The 25,313-nt window shown below is 38.3% G+C and overlaps 1 protein-coding gene across 5 annotated transcripts in view; it reads right to left on the reverse strand.

Annotated features, from left to right (window-relative positions):
* The window catches only part of LOC135080508 (homeobox protein homothorax), a 341,592-nt gene that overhangs the window by 213,959 nt on the left and 102,320 nt on the right, over positions 1–25,313 (reverse strand). For all 5 annotated transcript variants that reach the window (XM_063975145.1, XM_063975148.1, XM_063975146.1 and 2 more), the window contains exon 7: positions 1,326–1,449. In XM_063975145.1, coding sequence (XP_063831215.1) covers positions 1,326–1,449 — 124 coding nt within the window. The remainder of the gene's footprint in view (positions 1–1,325; positions 1,450–25,313) is intronic.

A 25,313-nucleotide genomic window follows, 5' to 3' on the forward strand; every position in this document is an offset into this window, starting at 1 on the left:
TTTAGCAATAAATTGAACCATGAGCCTACCCTCCGTTCCAGAAGTCATCGTCTCTTGAGGCTTAGACCTCGTAGGTCCCCTAACTTCGAATAAATATTATTAAAAGTGTGTAAAACCTTTAACAAAAATAAAATTAACATAAATTATTTTGTCTGGAAAACTTGATAGTTTTTTGAGCAATAGGATTACGGATCTATTAAACAGAAAGTTCAAATTCAAAATTTTGGGAGGCAAGACTGTATAGCAATGTATAATCCGGCTATATCTCCAGGTCACCTAGATACATTTCCATAGCAGCTGTAATAGACATTTAGGTACATACATTTACCAATTTTGGTGATAAATAGGCATTTTGTATTAGTTTTTGTATAACGCCTGAACAAAAACAAAGGGTAATATTTTGGTGTTATACATAGATTTCGAATATAAAAAATATATAATTTAACTAATTAAGACATGACAAAAAAACTGAGGTATGTCTCGTTTCTGTCGGGCCTGGGTTACAGATGACCGTTCTTCTTTGGAGCTATTTTTTCTTTCAGTGCATACCTGGGTCACTGGAGTCAAAGGTCTATAGCGGGGGTTGGCTGAATTTGGAACTCATGACTTTCTCATGGGTAACTGGTACTAGTGGTGTGGGTGAACGACTAATGACCATTAGAAAAGTTCAAATTCATTATTTTTTTTTATAGCGTAGCATGCCTTTTGACAGTGTCGATCGAGTTAATAACGGGGATTTTGATGATCAGGAAAATAAAAAGGGAAACATTGAACGTTTTGAAGCTAGACTTTTTAGTGCCTACTTGGGTCACTGGTGTCGAAGGTCTGTGCTGGGTAAGGGGCTGGCTGAATTTAATTTTGGAACTCGACTTTTTTCGTAGTTGTAAAAAAAGAAGATCAAATTCAAATTTCGAATTTGGGACCTAGACATTTTTCAAGTGCCTACCTGGGTCACTGGTGTCGAGGGTCTGTGGCGGGAACTGACTGAATTTGGAACTCAAGACTTTTTTTCTAGATGGGTAACTTGTACTAGTGATGGGTGACCAATGACCATTAAGAAATCTGGGCTACTAGCTAGAAGTAGTGGTTGACCGTTAAAAAAGAAGTTCGAATTCAAAATGTAAAGTAAAGTGTAAACGTATGTACAACAAAGTTCACGTAAGTACAGGTTTGTTAGGACGGTTCCCGCAGAAGTGCATCTGCTTGTTCTGGCTATTGGACAACTTGTAAATATCTACCTACATAAAATTTGTAATTTCTCACTCAATTATGTTTTTAATGAAAAATAAATGTTCTTTAAACATAAAGAATCTAAGATTTCATACCTGGGTCACTGGTGTCGAGGGTCTGTGGCGGGGGCTGGCTGAGCGGGCCGGGCGTGCCGCCGGAGCCCGGCGAGCGCACGTCGTCGTTCACGGCGCCGTACGACAACGACGACGACGGCGGTCTCTGTGGACAAATAAACGAACTGAGGTCAATATTTGAAGCATTTTTACTAGAAAATTGTGGTACAGTCAAATAATTCGTGACAAGTAGCCAGAAAGTTCGCAACACGACTTTAGTACAAGGTTGTGTTGTACACTTTGGGTGTCACGAAATATTTGAAGCCCACTGTACAAGCGATCTTGCAGTTGGGTGATTGATAATGCCTTCGACACCAAATTGTTAAGTTATTGACACCTCTATGACCGAGTTGTGATAATACGAAGATTGGGAGAGACTAGCACCTAGCACTATTACTTTTTCATTTCAACCCTTTACTTACTGAGTCACGGCACGGCCCACTACCTACACTATTTTTGAAATATTACTTTAGGAGGCATCCAGCAAAATCAGCAGCTCTTCTCGAAAGTTCTCCAAGTAACGAAAAAAATTCTCATAGAAACAGCGACTTTCTCAACTGACGTACCTACCTACTTACAATCTCAACAACGTTTATACCGCAGGGAGCATCAATCAACAACTAGACGAGGCTTGAGAAAGACAGTTGCTCATTCTTACCTTTACCTATCTCCAAGTGCTCCAGCTATTTAACACTTAACTATGCGCAGGCGATTCCCGGTACCGTCGGCGGTGATGTCTCACTCGCACGCGCGGCCGATCAGGCCGAACGGCCAGCTGGGGGCGCCGAGCGGAACGTTATGCTTTTGTTTTTGCATGGCGTTCTAGAATAACTAGGGAAATTCGAATTTCGAACGCTACGACAACTGGGAACATTCGAATTTTGAACGAGGTACGACAACTAGGCAGATTTGAATTTCGAACTGAGCTGATGTCAAAGGAATAATGACTTGCGTCGTTTACAATACGATTCTAAAATTTGATTCATCTAAAGTCCGTTTATCATCGAGGTTCAATCAAAACTCAAAAATTGATTGAGGCATACATTCGTGGTCAAAATTTAGACCAAATAGAGGACAGAATCGAAAGAGAACTGTGACTGAATCGAGTAAGTATGAGCCTTGTTTTGACGGACTATAAATCGTCCTATTTGGTCTAAATATTGAAATTCAAGCAATCAAAAATGTAAAATTGAATTATAAGCGTTTCGCAATACGAATCTGTCTTAGCACAATTATTTCAGTTGAAACACTAACTTACAGCTTGCAGAGTTCCGATCCGTAACGTGATGACGTCCTAAAGATAATAAGCGATCCATCAATTCGCACGGAATGTTATTATTTCAAGCATCGACTATCACTTCTATCTTAAATTAACAGTAATAAATTCAGCGCAAATTAATTAACAATTTCAGATGACTGAGATATTGCTAGGTTTCTTTTTTTTTTTTTTTGATGATGTTGGCAATACACGTCGACATCGACTTGATTTTTGCCATTTTCAAGTTTATAAATGATACGAGTTACAAAATGAGATCAAGTAATGATATAATGAAGGATGATAGATGACCCCTTCCCACCCTTTGAGTCTCAGTAAAGTTGTGGTGCTTTACTGAGACCTCCTATGGACAACTTGAGAGAACCAGAAGAATCACGATGCACTGTTTTGCTTCACTTGCCCACACTCATGCACGTTCACGAACACTCAATGGTTAATAATCCACCATTATTACACATTAATAGTCGCCCACACACGAATTTGAGGAAATAAAACAAAACCGCTAACATGACGCTTCAGATTCCCGCCAAGAAGTCCATTGCTAGGTTTTCTTCGGTCTACCGTCTTTTTTGACGTTTCTTGAAAGCATTCAACGCTGGTACCGTTATTTTAAATCTCATTAAAAACTCACTCGTAATAAACAACTCGATCGAGTTGTATTGTGGCAAAAAAATCTTGGGTAATTTATCTTGTAAATTTTGAATATCGAATTTGATGTATTAACGGTCTGTGTTAATTATTACTATTTCAGTTATTGCCATCTTGAATCTTGCGTACCAACACAAATTAGTGTCCTTTTTATGGAAATTTCTTATAGGATATCGTGTCAGTTCATGGTTATAATTATTATGGTAGTGTGAGTGAAAGTAGAATGTCTTCCCAAAACAGTTTTAACTCCAAAACATGTTTACCTCGAACTTCTAAGAAGAACTTGGCACCGAAGCAACAAGGCTAACCTACTTGTTACTTGGCATATCTTACAATGATGGAGGTATCTTTTTATTTAGCGTCCCAATTTCAAGACTGACTTGCCTATTGGTTTGTATATCAATGACAACATTCTGATTGCCCCGATTGGAATTCAAATCCCGCGTAAGGCAATGTTAGTACAAAGAAACCAGTATTAGTTGAGTATGAAGCCTAATATGTAAGTATGATAAGATACGTTTCTTCGGCATGTTTATAAAGACGTCCACATCTGGACAAGACGCTTCAATGAATTTCTACAACAAGCAGCTCCTCCGCTGCCCGCATCCAGGCACTCCACCGCACCAGGTCGTCGGTCCACTCAGTCATTTCACGATCTTATCTTCAGCTGATACAAGAGGACCAGATATTTTATTTTATATTACACTAGCGGCTTCACCCGCGTGAAATTTCGTTTGTCACAGATCGTCATAAATTATAGCCTATATGTTATTCTGGGTTATAAACAATAATACTATAAAGTTTCATCAAAATCCGTTCAGTAGTTTTTGCGTGAAAGAGTAACAAACATCCAGATATCCAAACTTTCGCATTTATAATATTAGTAGGAAGTAGGATAGGAAGTAGGAAGACAGGTATTTGACCGCAATCGCACCTGGTGTTAAGTGAGATGCAGTCTAGGATGGTTCATATCTGCCCTGTAAGTGCCTATTCACTCTCGCCTTGAAAAGACCCCGATTATAGTGTATGCCACCCAAATAACTATTATTAAATTAGCTTAAAGTGCGATAACCACCTAAATTGTGTTGTGCGTTTGACTTAGAGTGGGTTGCACCACCTATCTTTAACGGTAACTATGACGATAGCCGGTGCTTTTTGTATGGAATTTGACAGATTTTTGACGTTTGTCAAAGTTAAAGTAAGGTGGTGCAAACGTCTGCAATAAACAGTATCTAAGGTTAATGTGTAAAAGTGAACCTACAGTATGCCGGTAACTCATTACGGCGCGCGCATTCGCTCCGAGCGCTAATGAGGCGGCGCGCACGCCAGCGCGCCATTATGCGCGCGCGCACCTGCACGCGGCATGGCTTGTCTATGGGTTCCTGGTTCAATATCATAGACATCTTGGGACATTTGACACAGAGACATCTTTTTCTTAACTAAGCAGAGTCAGAGGTCGACGGTCAAGGCGTGCAGGATCACACGTATGGTAAGGCTATGGGTTCCTGGTTCAATATCATAGGCATCTTGGGACATTTGACACAGAGACATCTTTTTCTTAACTAAGCAGAGTCAGAGGTCGACGGGCAAGGCGTGCAGGATCACACGTATGGTAAGGCTATGGGTTCCTGGTTCAATATCATAGGCATCTTGGGACATTTGACACAGAGACATCTTTTTCTTAACTAAGCAGAGCTTGGCCCAAGGCGTGCAGGATCGCGTCTTTCCATTCTATACATAGCCAGAACGCAAGGGTGTGAAACTAATCGAGTATAGTTTGGATATGACTTTTTTTACTAAGCTCCTCCAAACTATACACGACCAGTACGCATACGCTGCGTACTGCTCGCGTATACTTTGTAGTGACTTAGGTCAATTATCTTCCTCCAAAATATACATCGCCAGTACGCATACGGACTAATCATGTATGTATTGTAATAAGTGCGTGATTACAATTTATACGCGAGTAGTTGCATGCTAGTCATTTTGACTTATTGACCTCTCTTTCTATTACATACTAGCTTTCCGCCCGCGGCTTCGCTCGCGTGGAATTTTGTCTGTTACAGAAAAACAATATCGCGCGCGTATTTGCTCACCGTTTAGACCTACCCTGGACTACGACAAACATTTTAAAACCAAAATCAGCTCAATCGGCCCAGCCGTTCTCGAGTTTTAATCAGACTAACGAACATCAATTCATTTTTATTTATATAGATAGATTAATTCATATCTGCGTGTCTACTTTAAACATTGAATCATCTTACGACACGTGTCATTGTTTTGATAAAGGATTTTTTGGTGTTTCTTATTCTGCCATAGAAAAGATATTTGTTTTGGGGCTGATATTTCACCAATTGTAGGTATGGAAATATGTCAAAATGATTTTGTTCTTGAGATAAAAGTTAATAAATAAAATAAATAATAAATAAATATCCTTAGACATTTTACACTGCGCTTCTAGTCCCAAACTAAGCAAAGCTTGTACTATGGGTACTAGACAACGGATATAATCATAATTAAATACTTTTTTTTGTAAATACATACTTATTATACATAGAAAACACCCAGTCCAATACAAACAAATATGTTCATGCACACAAATGTTTGTACTGTGCGGGAATCGAACCCGCTACCACTTCGAACCACTACACCAAACGGCCGACAATACAAACCTAGCATTTAAAGTCTCGCATAATATTGTATTTAATGCGCGTTGAACTTTCTTCTCTCACTCTCTCTCATATTAATTAAATTGTTATTTAATTTGAAATCTACCTAATCAATTTAATTTCAAAAACCACTTACAATAGTTTTAAAAATCTAGATTTATTATAGATTCAGTAAAATAATAATATTTTATGTAATAATATCAAATAAATGTAATTTTAAATATAGTTCCATATTTTACTGAATTTTACTAAATCAATATCAACTAAACACACTCTAGTCAAGTGTAAGTGGTGTAGTAGAAACTAATCGAGTATAGTTTGGAGATGACTTTTTTTACTAAGCTCCTCCAAACTATACACGATCAGTACGCAAAATTCGTGTAAATATAGTTTGGAGTCACAGATTTACAAACAGGCACTCCGAAATATACACGAGCAGTTTCCTATGGGTGCGTTCTGGCCATGTATAGAACGGAAAGACGCTGCAGGATCACACGTATGGTAAGGCTATGGATTCCTGGTTCAATATCATAGTCATCTTGGAACATTTGACACAGCACCCATCTTGTTGCAATTGGGTACCTGACAGTGGTCAACATACTGTTCTATAAAACACTAACCCCCTTACAAATAAAAAGTTTAGTACACACGCGTTCAACAGTAGTTTAAAATGACATTTACATTTTCCATACGAAACGTCACTAGTGTTCAACGCGATACAAACAGATATGAGTAGTTCATTCTCAGAAGTGTCTTGGGGATCAAATCCGCCACCGCTCTAGTTGGTCAGTTGGTAAACTACGATGGCAAAAATACGTTAAAAATGGCATAATGGTTCTCTGTTTCTTTGTAGTTCTAGGACTTCCCAAGCCATCACTGATTGTGGTCGGTCAAGTCCAAACATTGTCTTTAGGCCGTTTCTACTTGCCACTATCGTCTTATTGGACCAGACATCCCATCTAACGTATCGTGACGTTTGGCGACCAGCGACTAATACCATCAACAATGGTAGCAGTACGGTAAAATACATGCCCAACGTTATTTCCTTCAAGCAAACCCAATTAAATTATATTCTACTAGCTGTGCCTGCGATTTCGTACGCGTGAAAATAGTTTGAATAATATTTCCCGTTTCTGCAACATTTTTCTTTGCTGCTCCTCCCCTATTGGCTGTAAGGTGATGTTATATAGCCCAAAGCCTTTCTGGATAAATGGGCTATCCAACACAAAAATATTTTTTCAAATCGGAACCAGTACTTCCTGAGATTAGCGCGTTCAAACAAACTCTTCAGCTTTGTAATATTAGTACATATTCTATTCCAAACGCATGCCTAGCCGCAGTCGATTACCGAGCACTGGTTTATCTACATTTGATTAATCCCCATCAATTTACCGTCGGATAGCGGTAATTACCGAAAAAACATGTCTAATTGCGTACCGGTACCGGTACGTACCGATTGCTAACGATCGTTAGTGTTACGCCATTGTTTCCATTTAAACTAATGGACGGTTTAATTGAATACGTTACACTAATTCTTAAGATCACCCTTGACCCAAATTGATCTAGCAATATGTCTATGAGAAGTTTGAAATGAGGACGGAAATTATTGAGAAAAATCTTCTCACAAGAGATGTCGTTTTCTCTGTTCAAACTGTTAATTTTTTATTGTTAGGAAAAATACAGGCTAAGGACATAAACTGTAATGCCTAATTTCCCGCGCAAATGACAACTGTCAAAACCTAACGCCATTTTGTTTTTAAAAAGAAACTCCAAAGTATCAACACTTTTATCCTGAAAACCTCAACACCTCTCTTGATTAGAAAATTTTCAAATAGTCAAAGTTCGAAGTGATGAAGAATATACAGTTGAAATACAGTTGAGCTTCTTATCTTAATTGATGTAAGAGCAAGACAAAACTCGCATCCCTAGGGCAGCCTTGGATGCATACGGGAATGGATTGCATCAATGATTTATGACACATGCCTGTATATCACAGCATCTCAATGATGAAATAATGAAAACCATTTACCGGTTTACCATAAAATCACACAATTCATTAGCCCAATACTGCCAACCGCACCTTATTTTAATAAATGGACATTACAAAATCCCGTTCGTTTATTTTCTTAATTATTATTTATGATAGGCCAATTTGCCGTTTCGCAAATTGAATTCCGCGGTGAATGCAGATTTAAAAACTATTTTCGTATTATTATAATTAATTTTGGATAAGCGAAAATCATTTTAGAGTACCGTAGGTATGTATAAAATAACTAACGTGACGGTCTGTCTGTTACGGGCAATTTTCTCCAAAACAAGTTAATAATGGGTAGGGTATCACAAAAACCACTATGTAATCTTGCGGTGGCGTTTTGTTTCATGGCATTTCAAGTGTTGACACTGGCAGCCCGCTTGTTTGTGAAATCGGATCGGAATAATCTTTAGAAATTCCAGTTCAAAAATAGAACGCACATAACCCAACTGGCAATTTCAATAATCATTAAAGAAACCGAACAGACGGCGAATTTGAATTCGTATTTAGAACAGATGTCCGCCGTTCGCGGTTGCCAATCCGAGATCCGTTGCTCGAACTTCAAACCTTCACAAACGAACCGATTACGTGACAAAACAGTTTATTCCAGACTCTATTCCTAATTTGAATATCGAACACATGTTTCCAAGGACTTCCTGCACTAATTATTCAAATGTCTAACGCCGTATGCGTTCAGTCAGAAGGTTTCAAATCGCGAGCGTAGGCTTGTTCCTGAAGAGCGTTCCTTTTTCGAATTACGAAATAGTTTTACGTTTGTTTTTTTAAAAGTCCTTTTTGTGGCAGGAAGCGCGGCCGCTAATGCGTTCCGTTCACACCATATGTGAGAATCGAAAACGAGTTCGCGAGTTCATCATTATGTAGGTTTTATTGTTATAATTTTGTTTATTCACGTCATTGGGGCGGGCGTAATTTAGTATCGTTAGCGAATCCACTACGTTGTTTAACGATTGGAGTAATGTGTAACACCTTTGCTTGTAATTATTTCGATATTTCGGTTGGTTTGGTGTTATTTAATTTATATGCCCGCATGGGTTTGGAAATTTCGTTAAAAGTGGAATGTTAGTGAAAGCGGTGAGTTATGTTCTCTAAACGCGTCAAAACATTCGCGCCATTTGGACGGGCCTGCGCAAAGAGATTTTATTTGAACGCATCCGTTAATATGCGTTTTAACGAAATCAGCAGATAGAGTTCCTATTTCAAATATTTTTACAGTTCGTTTTTAGAGTAGGCGCACACCGTTGATTTTTCGTCGGCCGATAGTTTAGTCGGGCAGTTGATCAGTATGGGCACGTATGGGAGTGCGCACACTACGCCGATTCGATTTGGCCGATTCTTCATACAAATTAGAATCGGGCACAACTATCGGCCAACTAAAAATCAACGGTGTGCGCACCGTTGATTTTTGTGTGCGCACTCCCATACATGCCCATACTGATTAACTGCCCGACTAAACTATCGGCCCAACGGTGTGCGCCTAGGTACTCTTAGGGTCAAGGTTGGGTGTGAGTTTTTAAAAGCTATACTTAGTTTAGAAAGATGTTACATGAGAATAGACAAGCAGGAGAACAATTGCAATCTACTTAAAAAATATATATTATTCCAAACAGATTGAATTTCTACCGCCACTATTTCTCAGCACCAGTCGAATTGTTGACCTGAAGTGGTGGTACCTAAAAGGGCAAGCTGTATTGGGACTGGGACGTTAAAAAGTGCCCTTAAAAGGGCCTACATTAATAAAGACATTTGAACAATGTGGACAAAGCTCTAATAGACTTAGTGTTCACAAAAACACTTTTTTCTTTATTTACATGCATATTAAACGTTTTGCCATTTATTAAGACAAATGCACCAAAATTGGCTACATTTCTTGAGGTTTTCAGACAATAAGAGGCGTGGCGGCAACAGCCGGCAATGTACGCACGGTCCCGCGTTCGATTCCCGGAACGCGCAAATCCCTTCCGTAGAAAGTTTTTGCGGTTAAAAACATTTGGCACCGAATCTGTCTGTCCCTTTGGAATTTCTTTTAATCCAGACATATCTTGCTGTCAGAAGGATTTGTATTCAGAAATATATCATAGTTTTAGTTAATTCGTTTTAAGTTACAGCTGTCATCACTAGCATTAACAGAAACTCTAAGAAAAATGGGTATTTGGAGTTATTTTTGCTGTTAAGAAAATAACTCTTTGGTTAGAATTTGGGTACAAAAAGTATAGCCCTCCTTCTGGCGCAGTGGCGGCGTAGCATGGGTTGGTACCCGGGGCGATCACCCCCCCCCCCCCCCTCATAACTCCTAAGGCACCCCCTGGTACCCCCCAGGATTTTGGGGTTACCGATGTAGTGGGGGACCTACCGATTCGAAGATTGAAAAAAGACAATCGCACCGGGAGGGGGGGGGGGGTATCATGACATAGACCGCAGATTTATACGCAGACAAAGTACCAATCTGCATGACTTGTGTCACCCCCTGATGCTTGGCACCCGGGGCGGACCGCCCCCACCGCCCCCCCCTTACGCCGCTACTGTTCTGGCGCAGTCGGGTAAAAAGTGCGTAGAAAATACCAAAAATGAAGTAGTACAACTAATTTGACAAGTAAACATAAATTAGTGCAAGTTTTGACAAGTAAACATAAATTAGTGCAAGTCTCTTGCGAATGAATGAATGAATTTTTGTATGAATGCACTTTGAACATTAATTATTTTATTGTCACACAGAAATAACATAATCATAGCATTTATCATAGCGTTCAAACAATCACATTTAACCGACTGCAAAAAAAAGTAATGTTTTTGATCGCCGCAAAAACCGTATCACCCAACGCTTGAATTGGGCCTAATCAGTCACAGCGCCACAGGGTCGAGTCCCGGGCGGGTCACAGTAATTGCAACACCAATACATTTCACACGCGCGCGCCGGATCGGGTGTCGTGGGAACGGGGGTAGGCAGAGAATCAGATGTGGGGGTAGTAATGAAATTAGCAATTATTGTATATTCCATTTCTATAAAGATCGAGTTGCAAATAATTTGGAGGGTGTAAGGAATTGGATTGGCAATATTTTGTGGACGTCATTTTGGCATCATATCTAAATATACATATACATATAACTCAAAAGTGACTGACTGACTGACATAGTGATCTATCAACGCACAGCCCAAACCACTGGACGGATCGGGCTGAAATTTAGCACACAGGTAAGAAAGGATTTTACGAAACTCCACCCCTAAGGGGGTAAAAAGGGACCCACGCGTACGAAACGAAGTCGCGGGCGGTCGCTAGTGTTAATATAATTATAGATTTTAAAGGAGATTTAGGATTAATTAATTTACATATTTATTATCTCAATTACTTACTAGCTTTCCGCCCGCGGCTTCGCCCGCATGGACTCCGAAAAACCCAAATATTTTACGGAAACCTATTTTTTCCAAAATAAAATGTAGCCTATGTTACTCGTGGATAATGTAGCTTTCGAAAGGTGAAAGAATTTTTAAAAACGGTCCAGTAGTTTTTGAGCCTATTCATTACAACCAAACAAACAAAGTTTTCCTCTTTATAATATTAGTGTAGATATTACACTTTAATCGACCTACTTTGCATTTGCAACTAATATTTTTAGTTATATTTGCATCCATTTACATTTATAACTCAGATCATTTACTAGATAATGTTTAGGCAATAATATCTTGCTTTTGGATTAATATTTATAAGATAGATACATAAAAATTACTGCTAATTCCTCCATAGCGAGTAGTAGTACCTATACGTCAAAAAAGTTTGGACTTCACCACTTCACCAGTCAGTATTTGCCACCACTAATCATTGACATACTTTTTAAAACTGTCAAAACGAGACTCTCCCATAGATTATAAATAGGAATACTAGCCAGTGACGTCACTATTTTGTCAAGTCAATTAAACTACTTTTTTAATTATAATGCAACCATAAATCTTAATCTTAATTTACCGGTAATTTAAAATTAATTAAGTTTTTAAGATCAGAATTACTTAAGTGCCTTTTTAAAAAAAGTTCTGCTTTTAGGGAGTAGTGACAAATACCCAATTGGTATACTTTTATGAGCTGTCAAAACTTTCTTTAAAGTTTGAATGGTACTAATCACATATTTTGTAGCTTCTGTATTTTCTTACACCTGACGAAAATAATAATAAAATAGATTTCAACGTAGCTGGTAGGGCAAAAAGATTATGAGACATTGCGAAAGCTCCATAAGTGTAAAACGTTAAAGTTTTTTATTTATTTTAATATTTGACGATTTTTAATTTTGACTTTGACTTTGACAATTCTAATCAAAATCAAACAGCAAATGTTGAAAATGAGTTCAAACATCATTAATCGCTTTTTAACTCTAGTTCAATTTCTTTGTGACTAGTGACAAATCTAGCAAAAAGGACCGTCGCCAAACCGCTTGCCAGCGATCCGGATCAATCCCGGGTGCGTCTGGTCCAGCTACCCGGGTACCCGGGTGACCGGGTGGGGGGAGGGTTGACCGGACTTTTCCATTACCATTAATTCGACAAACGAGACTTTACTACTGTGTCATCGGCGATACGTCTTAATGTAAGCCGTTGTTCCAAGACAAGGGAGTAAAGAGGTTTTTTGGCAATTCTGTGGAAGGGCTGTTTGGCTGACTGCAGAAATGGGGTAATGTTTGTTTGTAATTGATATTTTTGTAAGCTAAATTACATTTATAGTAAGTGGAATTTGGAATCTAGATTGTAAGGACAATTTAGATTGATTTACACGGTTTATTAGTTGGACTCTACATTTTTAAAAATTTATTAGTTTTTAAAAGTGTAGACTACTCGATAATGATTGTTGGCTCAATTAATATTTTAACCCCCTACTAATAATAAGTTACACAGTTGTTGAACACTATTTTAAAATAACATTTCCATACTAAACGTCATTTTAAAACACTGTTCAACGAATGTTTAATTTTTATTTGGGTGTTTTCTATGTATAATAAGTATGTATTTACAAAAAAAAAAGTATTTAAGTATGTTTATATCCGTTGTCTAGTACCCATAGTACAAGCTTTGCTTAGTTTGGGACTAGAAGCGCAATGTAAAATGTCTAAGGATATTTATTTATTTATTGGTAAGGGGGTTCATGTATTTAAACGTGTTGCTTAATTTTCACATCTAGCTGTCTATCAGATGTCAAATATCCTGATTAACAAGGCCGTTCTCACTTACGGCTAAAAATATAAACGTCTACAAAACACTAAGATTTAATAACACAACCTCGTTCTTTACCAAACAAAACAATCCAATACCTTCAAATTACAAAACACGCTTCACAATTCAATCATTGTTCTAAAACCAATGCTCCTTTGACAAACACCCTCCCCCTCTCCCCGCAGTAATCCGAGATGCGCACGCGCCACTATTGTAGCGCGATCGTTCCCGATTGTTCCCGATTGTGCCCGACCTCTGCCGCCGACGGCTGGCACGGGCGAGTATTGTTTCTTAAACAAACTACCCTCTGTTATACCCTCTACCCTCTAAGAGTCGGTTTTGAGGGTGGCTTTGTGGGCAGGATCTGGCCCAGACTGTTTTTGATTTGAATCATTTCCGTGTTGCACGATTTGTTGTGAAATTAACGGTTGAAATAATGAAGGGTTCATAAAAGTGTGTAAATATTAATCGAGTTTCGATCAAAAACCCCTATTTACTCTATTAAAAATTGCTATTGAGAGCTAGCGAAAAGAAATTTGTTAAGTGGCCCACAAAATTCGTACTCAACAATGTTTAAAGGTCTCTAAAATCACTTGTTCATATCACACAAAGTTTTGCTTTCAGTGAGATTCGAACCCGCAACCATAGCTAACGTATCCAGTAGGCTAGGATAGGCACGAGACTATTCCCACCTCTCGTTCCCACCGCTGCAACTCCTGTGTAGCCAGGATCTACAATATTAACCGCCAATAAAACCCAACCCGTGAAGGTCAAGTTTATCCTAGAATAGGATAGGCATTGGAAGACGAATTAGCTATGTATCATCATTAAAACACTATAATACGAGCCTCTTCAAGATGAGAGTGAACAGGCGTTTGCAGGCCAGGTATGTACCATCCTAGACTGCATCTCTTAACATCAGGTGTGATCGCGGTGAAATACCTGCCTTGCTGCTAAAAAACCCTTCAAAGTTCAAAGTTTTCGGTTAATTCAACATTTGCACTTTAAACTGCGAGTATAAACTCAGCTGTCCACCGGCGCGAGCGCATGACATTTCATTGTCATTCGATCTCGCGTCACGTCGCAGCTCGAATTGTTGCAGAATGCTAAAGGCCGTTACTCATTGCTCGCATTTTTATGTTTGTTTTTTGGAATATTTTATCTTTTTACTTCAGAATTTAACTTCAATTTTTATGACTGGTCTCAGGTGTGTCCTTCAAGTACCAGCGAATCGAGATACAATTATCATGCGACCACTTATGGTTCCACAAGTTTATAAAAAAGTATGTAAAAAGGTAATCAATATTCAATAAACAAATTAAGTATCAGTAACCTCTCGATAAACGGACGAAGCCAATTACCGTTTTCTAAGAGCCATTACAACTGCGCCGTACGCGCGAATCATACGCAAGCGACAGTTGCATGTCCATCAATATTCCTTACCGCCTCTCTATTACAAACGAGGTAATCACTCATCCAAATAGGTCATCTTCCGGGCATAAAACCCCTAACAATTGTACGTCAATTATTTGACACTTAGTATGGCCGGCGGACCAAGGTCAAGTTTTATCGTCTCTCGTCGAACCTCCGCGGTGCATGCCAAGTAAACCCATGGCGCCTCTGGTTCACCGACCCACGGAACTTGGCCCAGCAATCGGTATAATCTTTCGATCCTAAATCCGAGGATTAGAGTCCAAAATCGAGGGAGGACTGTTATCGCGATTTGGACTGTTGATTTTTGTGGCCCCGTTCTCAGGGAGATAGCACAAAATCAGTTCAGCAAAAAGTTTTTAATCAAAAACTAAACATTGACTAGATCCGCGTCTCAAAATTAACTTTAAAAAATAGTAATTTAAACGAAACTAACCAAACAGACCGCTTAATTAAAAGCATTTTTCTCCACGCACATTTACATCACCTATCTTAGAGGCAGAGCGAAATTAATACAGGCTCATTTAGTATGCAAATAGTGTAGCCGGCGCCTTATCTGCGTGTCCGGCCCGTTCAATCAAAGTGTCCTTTACGCCGTATCGCGGATCGCTTGCTCTCATGCCGCCCTGGTGCCTCCAATTTATTGCAGCCCGGTATCACTCCGCTAATCTCGGTTTATCTATTTCTTCGGTTTGTGTCTAATTAAGTAGTTTGACGGATATCGGTGCAACCCGCCGTTGATCGCGAATGTTTTTAGACAAATGTCCGCCCACATGATGTGTGATTGAACGGAGTCATTTTTTAGTAAGAGGTAAGAGTATATTTGGGACGTGTCAAGTACTCTGTAAATGGCCCAAAATATGCAAAATAAATGTAAGTTAATAAATAATTTAATAATGTATTGATTATGTGACATTTTCACGTTCCAACAAACAAATAGCTAATATCTAAGATCAAAAATATTTAAAAATATAACTAGCTTTTGCCCACGATACGCCCTCGTGGATTATCAGTTTATGACACATTAGGGACCATGTAGCGTCTTACTGGTGGAAGAATTTTCAAAATCGATTCAGTAGTTTCACAACCTTTTATGTAATACCAAAGATGAGTACGATAAAAGAAGTTTAATTACACACACACCTATAACAATGCCGTAACCAGCGCACGCTCACCACCCTAGAATCGGTCCTCTGCTAATCAGAGGGTCGCGGGTTCGCTTCCATTGTGGGCCAGCCCTCGGGCGAATACAAGCATATTGGCGCTATTTGCCCAACCAAGTGGTAACTACCACCGTTTGAAGTCTAATTGGATCGGCAAATACATTTAAACTATTGAAGTATTAAACTACATGCATTATTAATAACATTAATTAAGAACAGTATCACCTAATGTAGGTTAACTTGATTATTTTTTATAATTATCGCGATTTGATTGGCAACAGAATTACAGTTAATAAACAATTTACGTTCTATTATTTTAATTTATTGCTCGCTGAAATCTAATTAGCATTAAATTTCATAATCGGCTTGAGTCTTTTATCCTTAATTTTCGAGACAAGACCATGTAACACCTGAATGTAGACAGTGATTAAAAATAATACATTTCCTACACTTGCCATCGTCAATTAATGTCTAAACCGCATTATTTATTACATCAGTCTTCTGTTTGTATTATTATTATAAAGAGCTGTTTTTTTTCTGAATAACGAAAAATAAAAATAAAATAAATCAGTGCCCAGTGGGGGCACATTTTTCTGTTCGGTTTGGTTGGTGGTAGGGCTTGTTCTAAGCCCGCCTGGCTAGCTACCACCATCTTACCTAAGTCTGTCGCCATAACAACAATGTTAACAGCATTGTTGTGTTCCGGCAGTTAGAGGTAAGATAGCCAGTTCCTCCGTGGTTGAGGATTCCGGGTGAAGCTCGCTTCCACCTTCGGCCTGATCATCACTTACCATCAGGTGAGATACAGGCCTTGAGCATCCTTGTTGTGGATAAAAAAAACTGACTTATAGACCTTTAATATCACGTTGACAGCACAGCTAAGTGTCTTCGGACAATTAACAGTAATGTACAGCGACAGCACGTCAGACTGTATACTTTTCTTGCAATATAGACCGTATTACAACGAGATAAGAGCTACTTTGTTTAGCTTGATGAGCCGTCGTCTGTTCAACAGCAGACGCCAGCCAGACTGCCGCTTCCTACCGGCACATCAATAACTAACTAAAACTAAAATGCACGCACGGCTTAGGCTAGGAACACACGCGATTGAGCTAGGCGATGAGCTAGCTCAAAGCTATTGCCACACAACTTCAGACAAGGAAACTGAGCGGTGAACTAGTTCAAATCTATGCTGTCAGATAAAAAATACCCTTATGTCCAAAGGGTACTACAAGGTTCGAGACTATATTGATGACAAGGATGCGTGGTCAGTTCAGTCTGCACATATTTGATGTACTTAAATTTGACTATTCTTACCGTTAGATAATTCCTGGCAATAAGTGGTGACTGAGTTTGTTCCGGCGTTTCTTCTCAGCACTTGCCATATGTTTGTCTCGAAGCGCTGGTAGGGCCCAAAAGATAAGGAGACATGTAAAGTGCCCCATAAGGGCTACCTTTTCTTTTTTTATTATTTTCTATTGACGTTCATAAGTGCCACTTGTGGTCTAAACTGAATAAATATTTTTGATTTTGATTGATTTTTTTGATTGATTAAACATTTTTTTACAATAATTGCCACTATTTCAACTGCATAATATCACACAGTGCTTAGAAATAATATACACACGTCAAGTCAAACTTTAGCGTAGGGGGAGTCCGGGACAGTTTAGCAGGTGGGAGACAATAGCCACTGCTCATAGAATTTTTATGGAACTAAATATTGCGACGTAGCCACACTTCTTAGACTCCTTAGGTGCGTCCCACCTCGCTCACGCATTGCCGTTGCGATTGGGAGTTTGGTTTAGGAGTGACAAGTGATAACACATTTTCGAGCCCAAAAAGTAACTTTTTTCAATTTTCGATATTTGATTTCAGTTGTTTACTATGAATAGATTCCAGCATGTCATTTATATACATAGTAAATGTAATTATCCTAGTTCCATTTACGGTAGACAGTTTTTACTTAAGTGTTATAGTTTTTTATAAAAATGTAATAATGGACAGCTTGGCCTGGGGTGGGAGACATTACCCTGGCATCGGGAGGAGACTTTACCCAGGATAATCTGGTACTTTTATTGCAGATAATCATCCAAAATGCCTTTTCAATATAAAAAGGAACATCTAGAAATAGGAACCATTTAGATCTGTCAGTAATAAGAAATTCTATGGTATGTAACATTGATAAAGGAAAATTAGAGGTGTTGCCCCAGTAGAAACTAGTTTATCCAGATCAACCAGTTTTAATAGAAAAAACGTTGCTGATTTTTTTCAAAACCTCAAAGAATTAAATTGTTACACATTTTCATTCAAGAAGATTAAATTTCTTTATAGTATTATAATTTTTAGTGATTATTTTGCTTATTTTTAAACCCGGGTAAAGGCTCCCTACTTGGGGGGTCAAGTCTCCCACCCAGGCGGGAGATATTAGCCAAATATCACTTTGGTTAAAATTGTTAATTACTCTTAAACTAATAATGATGTATTAAACTTTCTTAGAAGAAAATATAGCTAAATAATGTAGCTTAACATACAATTAATAAAAAATAGCGATTTGTAAGTATAGAAATATTTATGAGCATTTTAGTGGAAGGCGGGTAAACTCTCCCGGACTCCCCCTACATTATTCCTCTCTACGTAGCTCATTATGAGTCTTCCAGTGACTTGGCCCACGGGCAACTTTTAGGGACTTTTAGCTTGGTCTAAGATTCCGAAGCTTATATTTTGATTTGATGTTTAATTTATTAATAAAACATTAAAGTGGGCCCAGTTACTGGCAGAAAAAATATTAAAAAATTGAAACCAGTCACTCGGTCCGTGGACCAAGCTAAAAGTGGGCCAAGTCGCTAGAAGACTTGCTCACATTCGGTGGAGCCTCAGCCTTAAGCAAGCTGACGGAACGCATAGTAATGCATGCTGTAGGAAACTCTCTTCCGGCCCGTTAATTGATTAGCCATTACTTAATAATATTCGTCTTGAATGTAGAGTCATAGCCCATTAAACATCCTTCGATTGTGGCGATTAACAACAGTGAAATGTATGACGTTAAACTTTGAACACAGACTTTCCGCCATACTAGTTAAGTTTTGATTAGTGTCTCGACTCGCTACGATATATCAACGATTTGTATGTTTTTTTTCTCAATGTATCTGTATTTACAATGCATCATTATGTTTTAAAGCTAAGCTAAGGCTTAGCCTGTGCTACTACGATCATTGTAGAGCACCATTTTGCTTTATAGCAGCTGAATAACAGTAACCACTGTCAATCACAAGTTGTAGCTTCCATGGGTAGTTTATTTAACTTTTTTTTTATCCACAACGAGGAAGCTCTTGGCCTGTATCTCACCTGATGGTAAGTGATGATCAGGCCGAAGGTGGAAGCGAGCTTCACCCGGAATTCTCAACCACGGAGGAACTGGCTATCTTACCTCTAACTGCCGGAACACAACAATGCTGTTAACATTGTGGTTATGGCGACAGACTTAGGTAAGATGGTGGTAGCTAGCCAGGCGGACTTAGAACAAGCCCTACCACCAACCAAACCGAACAGAAAAATCTGTCCCACTTGGAATCGAACCCGGGACCTCTGCGTCTGAAGCAGGTGGTCTTACCACTAGACCACAGAGGCGGTTATTGATGCCACTACACAAGAACGCAAATTAAAAAGTGACAGTAAAGATGCAGTCACATCTAAGTTTACTCGTGCATTGCAAATATTCTCACCGCGTACGAATAAGAATGTAAGTACCAATCTTTCCTCGACCCTTCAACCCTCAAGATTTCCTCTAACGTTAATGAGTGTGCTCAATTGTAATTGATTATTTAACTCGAGTTATCGGGCGTTATTCAAATGAGATCGCTAAATGGGGGTCTGACTGTCCTTTATGTGGCCTCAAGACCACTTGTAATTAGCGCAATCAGAATAAGATTTGGAGATAGAGGCGACAATTAGGTGTTTTTAAGGCGCTTTAAGTGTTTTTATAGAGCTTTAAAAGAGCTGAGGAAGAGCTTTGGTCTTGTAGGTGTAAGTAGGTCTTTTGACAATTCCCCTTTAAACATTCTATCATTCAGGTAGATATTTCAACAATGAAAGCTGAATGTATGATGTAGAGTGTATTTTTTTTTAGAATTTAGATTAGAATTTATGTCGCTCAGCACTACTGTTAATATATTGTTAAAGAAAAAATACACATAAATCACTTATAGTTCTATGATGACAACAATATCGCAAAAGAATGTTCATGAATCAGAGTGAGAATTACTAAACAGGCAAATTTCAGTGTCACAGCTTTTGCAAATAAATGTTTTTTTTTTAAACTTTATTGCACTACAGAAATTATACAATAGGTGGACTTAATGCTATTTAAGCATTCTCCGCTAGTCAACCCCTGGGTTATGCAGAAAGCTGTGAGTGCGGTGCAGCAAGTTAATTAAGAAATGTGAATAAAAAGAAAAAAATACTTTTGCAAATTTTAATTTATCTATCTTTTAGACGAAAAGTTTTAAAATACAACTATTTATATCTCAAAATTACTATTAAGTGTCCAACAAGCGATATGCCAAGCTAATCTCAGACAACATAGTGTAGGAACTTGGTACAAAATAATGTTTCCTGACAAGCGAAACGAGGAACTGGAAAAACTAGATCCTCGTCCAGACCAGTCCTCAATCTAGGTGGAACTGTACAAACGACGGCACATCAAGCTTAACACTGTGGCACCTTATATAAATTGTAATAAAGACGATTTTTCAATAAAAATGTGTAGCCTAATGTACTTTATGTACATTCAGAACGCCTCAGCGAACTAGTGGGATGTTAGACAGGGAGGTCTAAGGTTTGAATGATGAATGGGGTAATGGAAGAAGGAAATACATAGTTTCTACGCTTATTAGAAAATTGCAAGCAATTAACTGGAAGGCTGCTAAGAAAAGCAATCACTCTCTACTCAGATTCAATCTGATGTCATGAATGAGACGTGTTATTCCGGACAATACGTGTTTATGTTTTGCAGACTTCATCCCAACTAATATTATAAATGCGAAAGTAACTCTGTCTGTCTGTCTGTCTGTTACGCTTTCCCGCTTAAACCTCGCAACCGATTTTGATGAAATTTGGCATAGAGATAGTTTGAGTCCCGGGAAAGAACATAGGATAGTTTTTATCCCGGTTTTTGAAACAGGGACGCGCGCGATAAAGTTTTTCTGTGACAGACAAAATTCCACGCGGGCGAAGCCGCGGGCGGAAAGCTAGTCTGCAATAAATGTCCCAAACACTTACCCAACTTGAAATCAAGCCCTTCGAATTTATTCCACCACTTTTCCGGGGAGGAAACGTTATAGCTTAATACGTGTTGTTTTGAATTTGAATTTGAATTCCGTGGATAATTTTATTAAATTTAAAAACCCCAACTCTTTCAAATCCACCCTCAACTTTCACAAAACAAATCCTATCAAAGTCAATCGAATTCCAATCCCGTCGAACGTGTATATTAAAAACTGTCGCCTGAAAGCTTTGAATGGGCTTTTTACGGAGCTTTCATTGTGAGCTTAAAGGGCCCGCGACAATGCGGCCGGCTTAATTAACCAGAGCTTAAAGCTTAATTGTAAGTGCCGTAAGTCCGACACGTGTCTCGCTCTGCATTGATATTGAAATTTCGAAGTCTAGGAGCTTTAACCGACATCGGACAAGCTTTTGATTTAATCAGTTGAACTTTAGATTCATGGGCTTATGGCGAGCTTTGGTGAGAGGTGAGTAAGTTTTAAATGAGAAGAAATGAATTCTACCACAAGAAGGATTATTCATTTTATCAGGCAACCATTGAAAATTGATATAACAACATTTTCTAATAAAAACAACACAGAATATAGTAAGGATAATCGGTCTATTTCGTTCTGTCAAATAGCTTGTAAGAAATGAGGTCCCAAATCTGGTGATAGACTTCATGAAGTTACCTTAAGCGTCAGATGGATCTCAATAAGACTAGTAGTTATCGTATATGTACGAAATCATATTTATTTTCATACTAACAGAACCGAGTTTGACACTAGCCGTTTCCACTCTTTTAATGCTTTTGTCTTTGTTCATATTTATTGCACTAAAAATATAAATCTTAACAATAATTAATTAATCTCTCCAGTTTCTTATTCCAACAGCCATATTCTTAATCCCCCATTAAATCCCCGCAAATTACAGCGAGTATTAATTAAATTTTCAGGTGGTCCATTGTCAATAACAAGCGTAAGCCGAACTTACCGCAGCGATCCTGCGGAAAACCAAACAACAATTACAGAACAAAAACAAATAATAGGAAAAATCATTAGGGTCTGGTGAGGGGAAGCACAAAAGAGTGGTGGTGGCCCGAGGGTAGTTCAATGCGAGATTACTGCTGTTCTGTTACGGTGAGGGCCGTAATCAGGAGTGGGAATGTAGGCAGAATAAATAGTTTGCCTTTGCTTGTACACAGGCAGAATGGATTGTTGTCTTTGCGTGTTAGGCAGTGTGAGTTGATTCCTTTGACAGCTTCCCTTTTTTATGTGCGCACAATTTTACCCGCCACAAATTTTAATTGTCTGTGGTTTTTTAAAATACTGCAAACATTCAATGCAAATAATATCATTCAGTAGAATTAAACGACCGCAATGAATAATTTGAAACTGTGACAAATTTAGGATATCTAATCTAATAATCTTATCTATCTACGCTATGATTATAAATACTAAGTAATTCCCACGCTAAAGCAATAATGATAAAATTTAGTGTAAAAATAGAGTGGTGGACTTGGAAGAAGGACTTAAATAGACTAGCTTTGGTCGCAAAAACAGTCAGATAATATTTGAACGGGTGACCCATCACTTCTTATCTTTGGGACATCACTATTTCTAATGTAGAAGTCCAATCACCTAACGGTATTCAAATAATATTCTTTCGTTCGTTCGTTTCAGCCGAAAGACGTCCACTACTGGACAAAGGCCTCCCCCAAGGATTATCCACAAAGACCGGTCCTGCGCCGCTCATAGAGAGGAATATTCTTTACAATAAACAAAACAAAATATACCACTTAAAGTGTCCCAAAACTAAATCAAAAACAAAACGTTACCTAGTTTAACCAAAACTGTTTTCAAAGTTTTCCACTCAACCCCTTGGAATCTTTTAAAGAAATAGAAAAACTGAAATCGGATGCTGATTCTATTATTCTTCGCACATATTCAATCAGGTCGGGTAAAGTTGTCAAACAGGGGTGTATTGTTTTACTGAGGGGTGCCATGGAAGTTATTTTTGCCATTACTGTTGGTAGAACTGGTGGTTATAAACATACGGTTGTTTTTAATAATAATAATTCTAATGTACGGATAAGGGAAAGGAAAGACGTGGTAGTATAAATAATTGAGTTTAAGTGGGACCATTTTTGAGATACAATTATCATTGTTGTTAGAAAGTAAGAAACATAGATGGATGGACCGATTCTTGGCTATTTTCATGTAACCATCTAGCGAAAAGCAAGATTGTCCTAAGTAACTCCATTTTGACTGAGGGATCCATTGCATCGAAGCAATGTACTCTTAATAACTAAATGAAATTTTCAATTTACAGTAGCTGTAAGTTTTGTAATACTTACATTTAAAGTAGCTATCTACTGTTAAGCTACTCAAAGAATTCTGAGAATATGGACTACATAATAATATTATTGTGTACTAGAAAATATATTTACACTAAGTAGGTATATGTCATATCCTTCATAGGCCTCTATAGCTTCGCCATATCCACATTATTTTCGCCCACAATCGCATTGAATAGAGTCAGTGTGTTTGCGTGTAACCCGACACCCCTCCCCAACCCCCCTTATTGTTTAAAGTGCTCCTTCTATTAATGAGTTATCGGGTTACGTTATTGTTGATTAGAAATCGACAAAAATCACGGAAGTCGTATACAATTATAATTTTGAATATACCTACATTATTATTTTCCTTTCAAAAATACATTCCACTTCATTAGTGTAAAAACTCCAGTTTTTTCCAACCAACTAACGTTTGAATTAAAAACAACAACCAAGAAATCACTTTGGGCGGAAAAATCGATGAAAACAATAATTAGTAACGTGTTCTAAGTATATCACAGTAATTAGCACCAAATTAAGCAGAGCGTGTACTATGGCGGCTTTATAAAGGATAGTTACAAAAATAAATGAACGTTATTTAATGAATGAGGATATAAACGCTCTTCCTCATCATACGAACGAATTGGCTTAGATAGGATTTGAACTGCTGGTATTTATGGCAGAAGAGCCGTCATCATCTTAAAATTTCATAAGTGGACTACATGAGAAGTTCCTTATTCCCTACAGGTAACACTAGAAACAAACACTCAGTAAAAATGGTACAATATAGAGCTGAAAACAATTAAAGCACTTCACACTATCTAAATTACGACTTCCAATAACTCACGATCCGAAAGCTGGCATCGACTAAAATATGGCGGAGAAAATTTTCAAAAACGTCACGCTCCCTAATACGGGCGATAACATAAACAATATCTCCATACAAACTCGTATGGAGTCATACAAACTCGACGTTACAGTCAGAGACACACTCTTTAACGAAATGCAAAAACATTGTAGCCAGAGAGCTAAGAGCTTTCTCGTATAAAAACAAAGTCCATAGCAAACTTTGGGATGATTGAAGCAGGTCTTAGAGTTCCAAACACGTCCCTCTAAGTGTATTAAACAGTCTCAACTCGGGGAAAGTAAAAGGAGACAAAGTGAAATAATATAAATACTTTCAATAATAAAAAGTTGATATTGGCGGAAGTTTTTTGCGGGCGGCGCAAGTTGCTAGAAATTCGCGTTTTTGTAACTATACGACTTTGAAAGTAAATATGTAAGTTTCGTAAAGAACTTTGCTGATACTGAACTATTTGTTCTACTATGATCATCTACATTCAAGTATGACAACGTTAAGGAGTCTTTCTACTCTAGATTTACTACGCATTTTTTGCCTTTAATTGCACTCTAGATTTCTATAATCTATCAAACTTAGCTCCTATAATCATTTCATGAATACATTTTTGCTGATTCCTTTAAACACTCTTGTTTTTAAATACCAAACCAAGCAGAATTCGATTTTGATACTATTAATCGATTTACCTAGTACTTAAACCTCTTTCATAACTTGTACCACCCCCCAACTTACAAAGTTGGTCCGAGGGGCGAGCCCTGGGAGACCCCGAAACATTTCGAGGATGCGTTGGATAAGCGCCCGACCTGGGAATAGACCTCGGGACGCTGAGTGTGGGCGAAGTTGGTGACATGTCATGATGCAAAGGAACCGAGAAGTTTTTGTGATAACCTGAAGGTGTAAATATCAATGATACTTTTTGAGACAACTGGAGAAGGGTGCCATTTCCATTATATAAGAGGCTGTTATTGGAATATAGGACAGAATACGAGAAACCATCTAAGGCTGGTTTTAGTGTCACGCGGACCGTCCGGTGCGGACCCGCTCCGCACGGCCAATCTGTATGAACTTCTAGGGAGCGTTTTAGAG

This window comes from Ostrinia nubilalis, chromosome 18 (assembly GCF_963855985.1).
Source record: "Ostrinia nubilalis chromosome 18, ilOstNubi1.1, whole genome shotgun sequence".
In the NCBI taxonomy this organism is placed as follows: domain Eukaryota; kingdom Metazoa; phylum Arthropoda; class Insecta; order Lepidoptera; family Crambidae; genus Ostrinia; species Ostrinia nubilalis.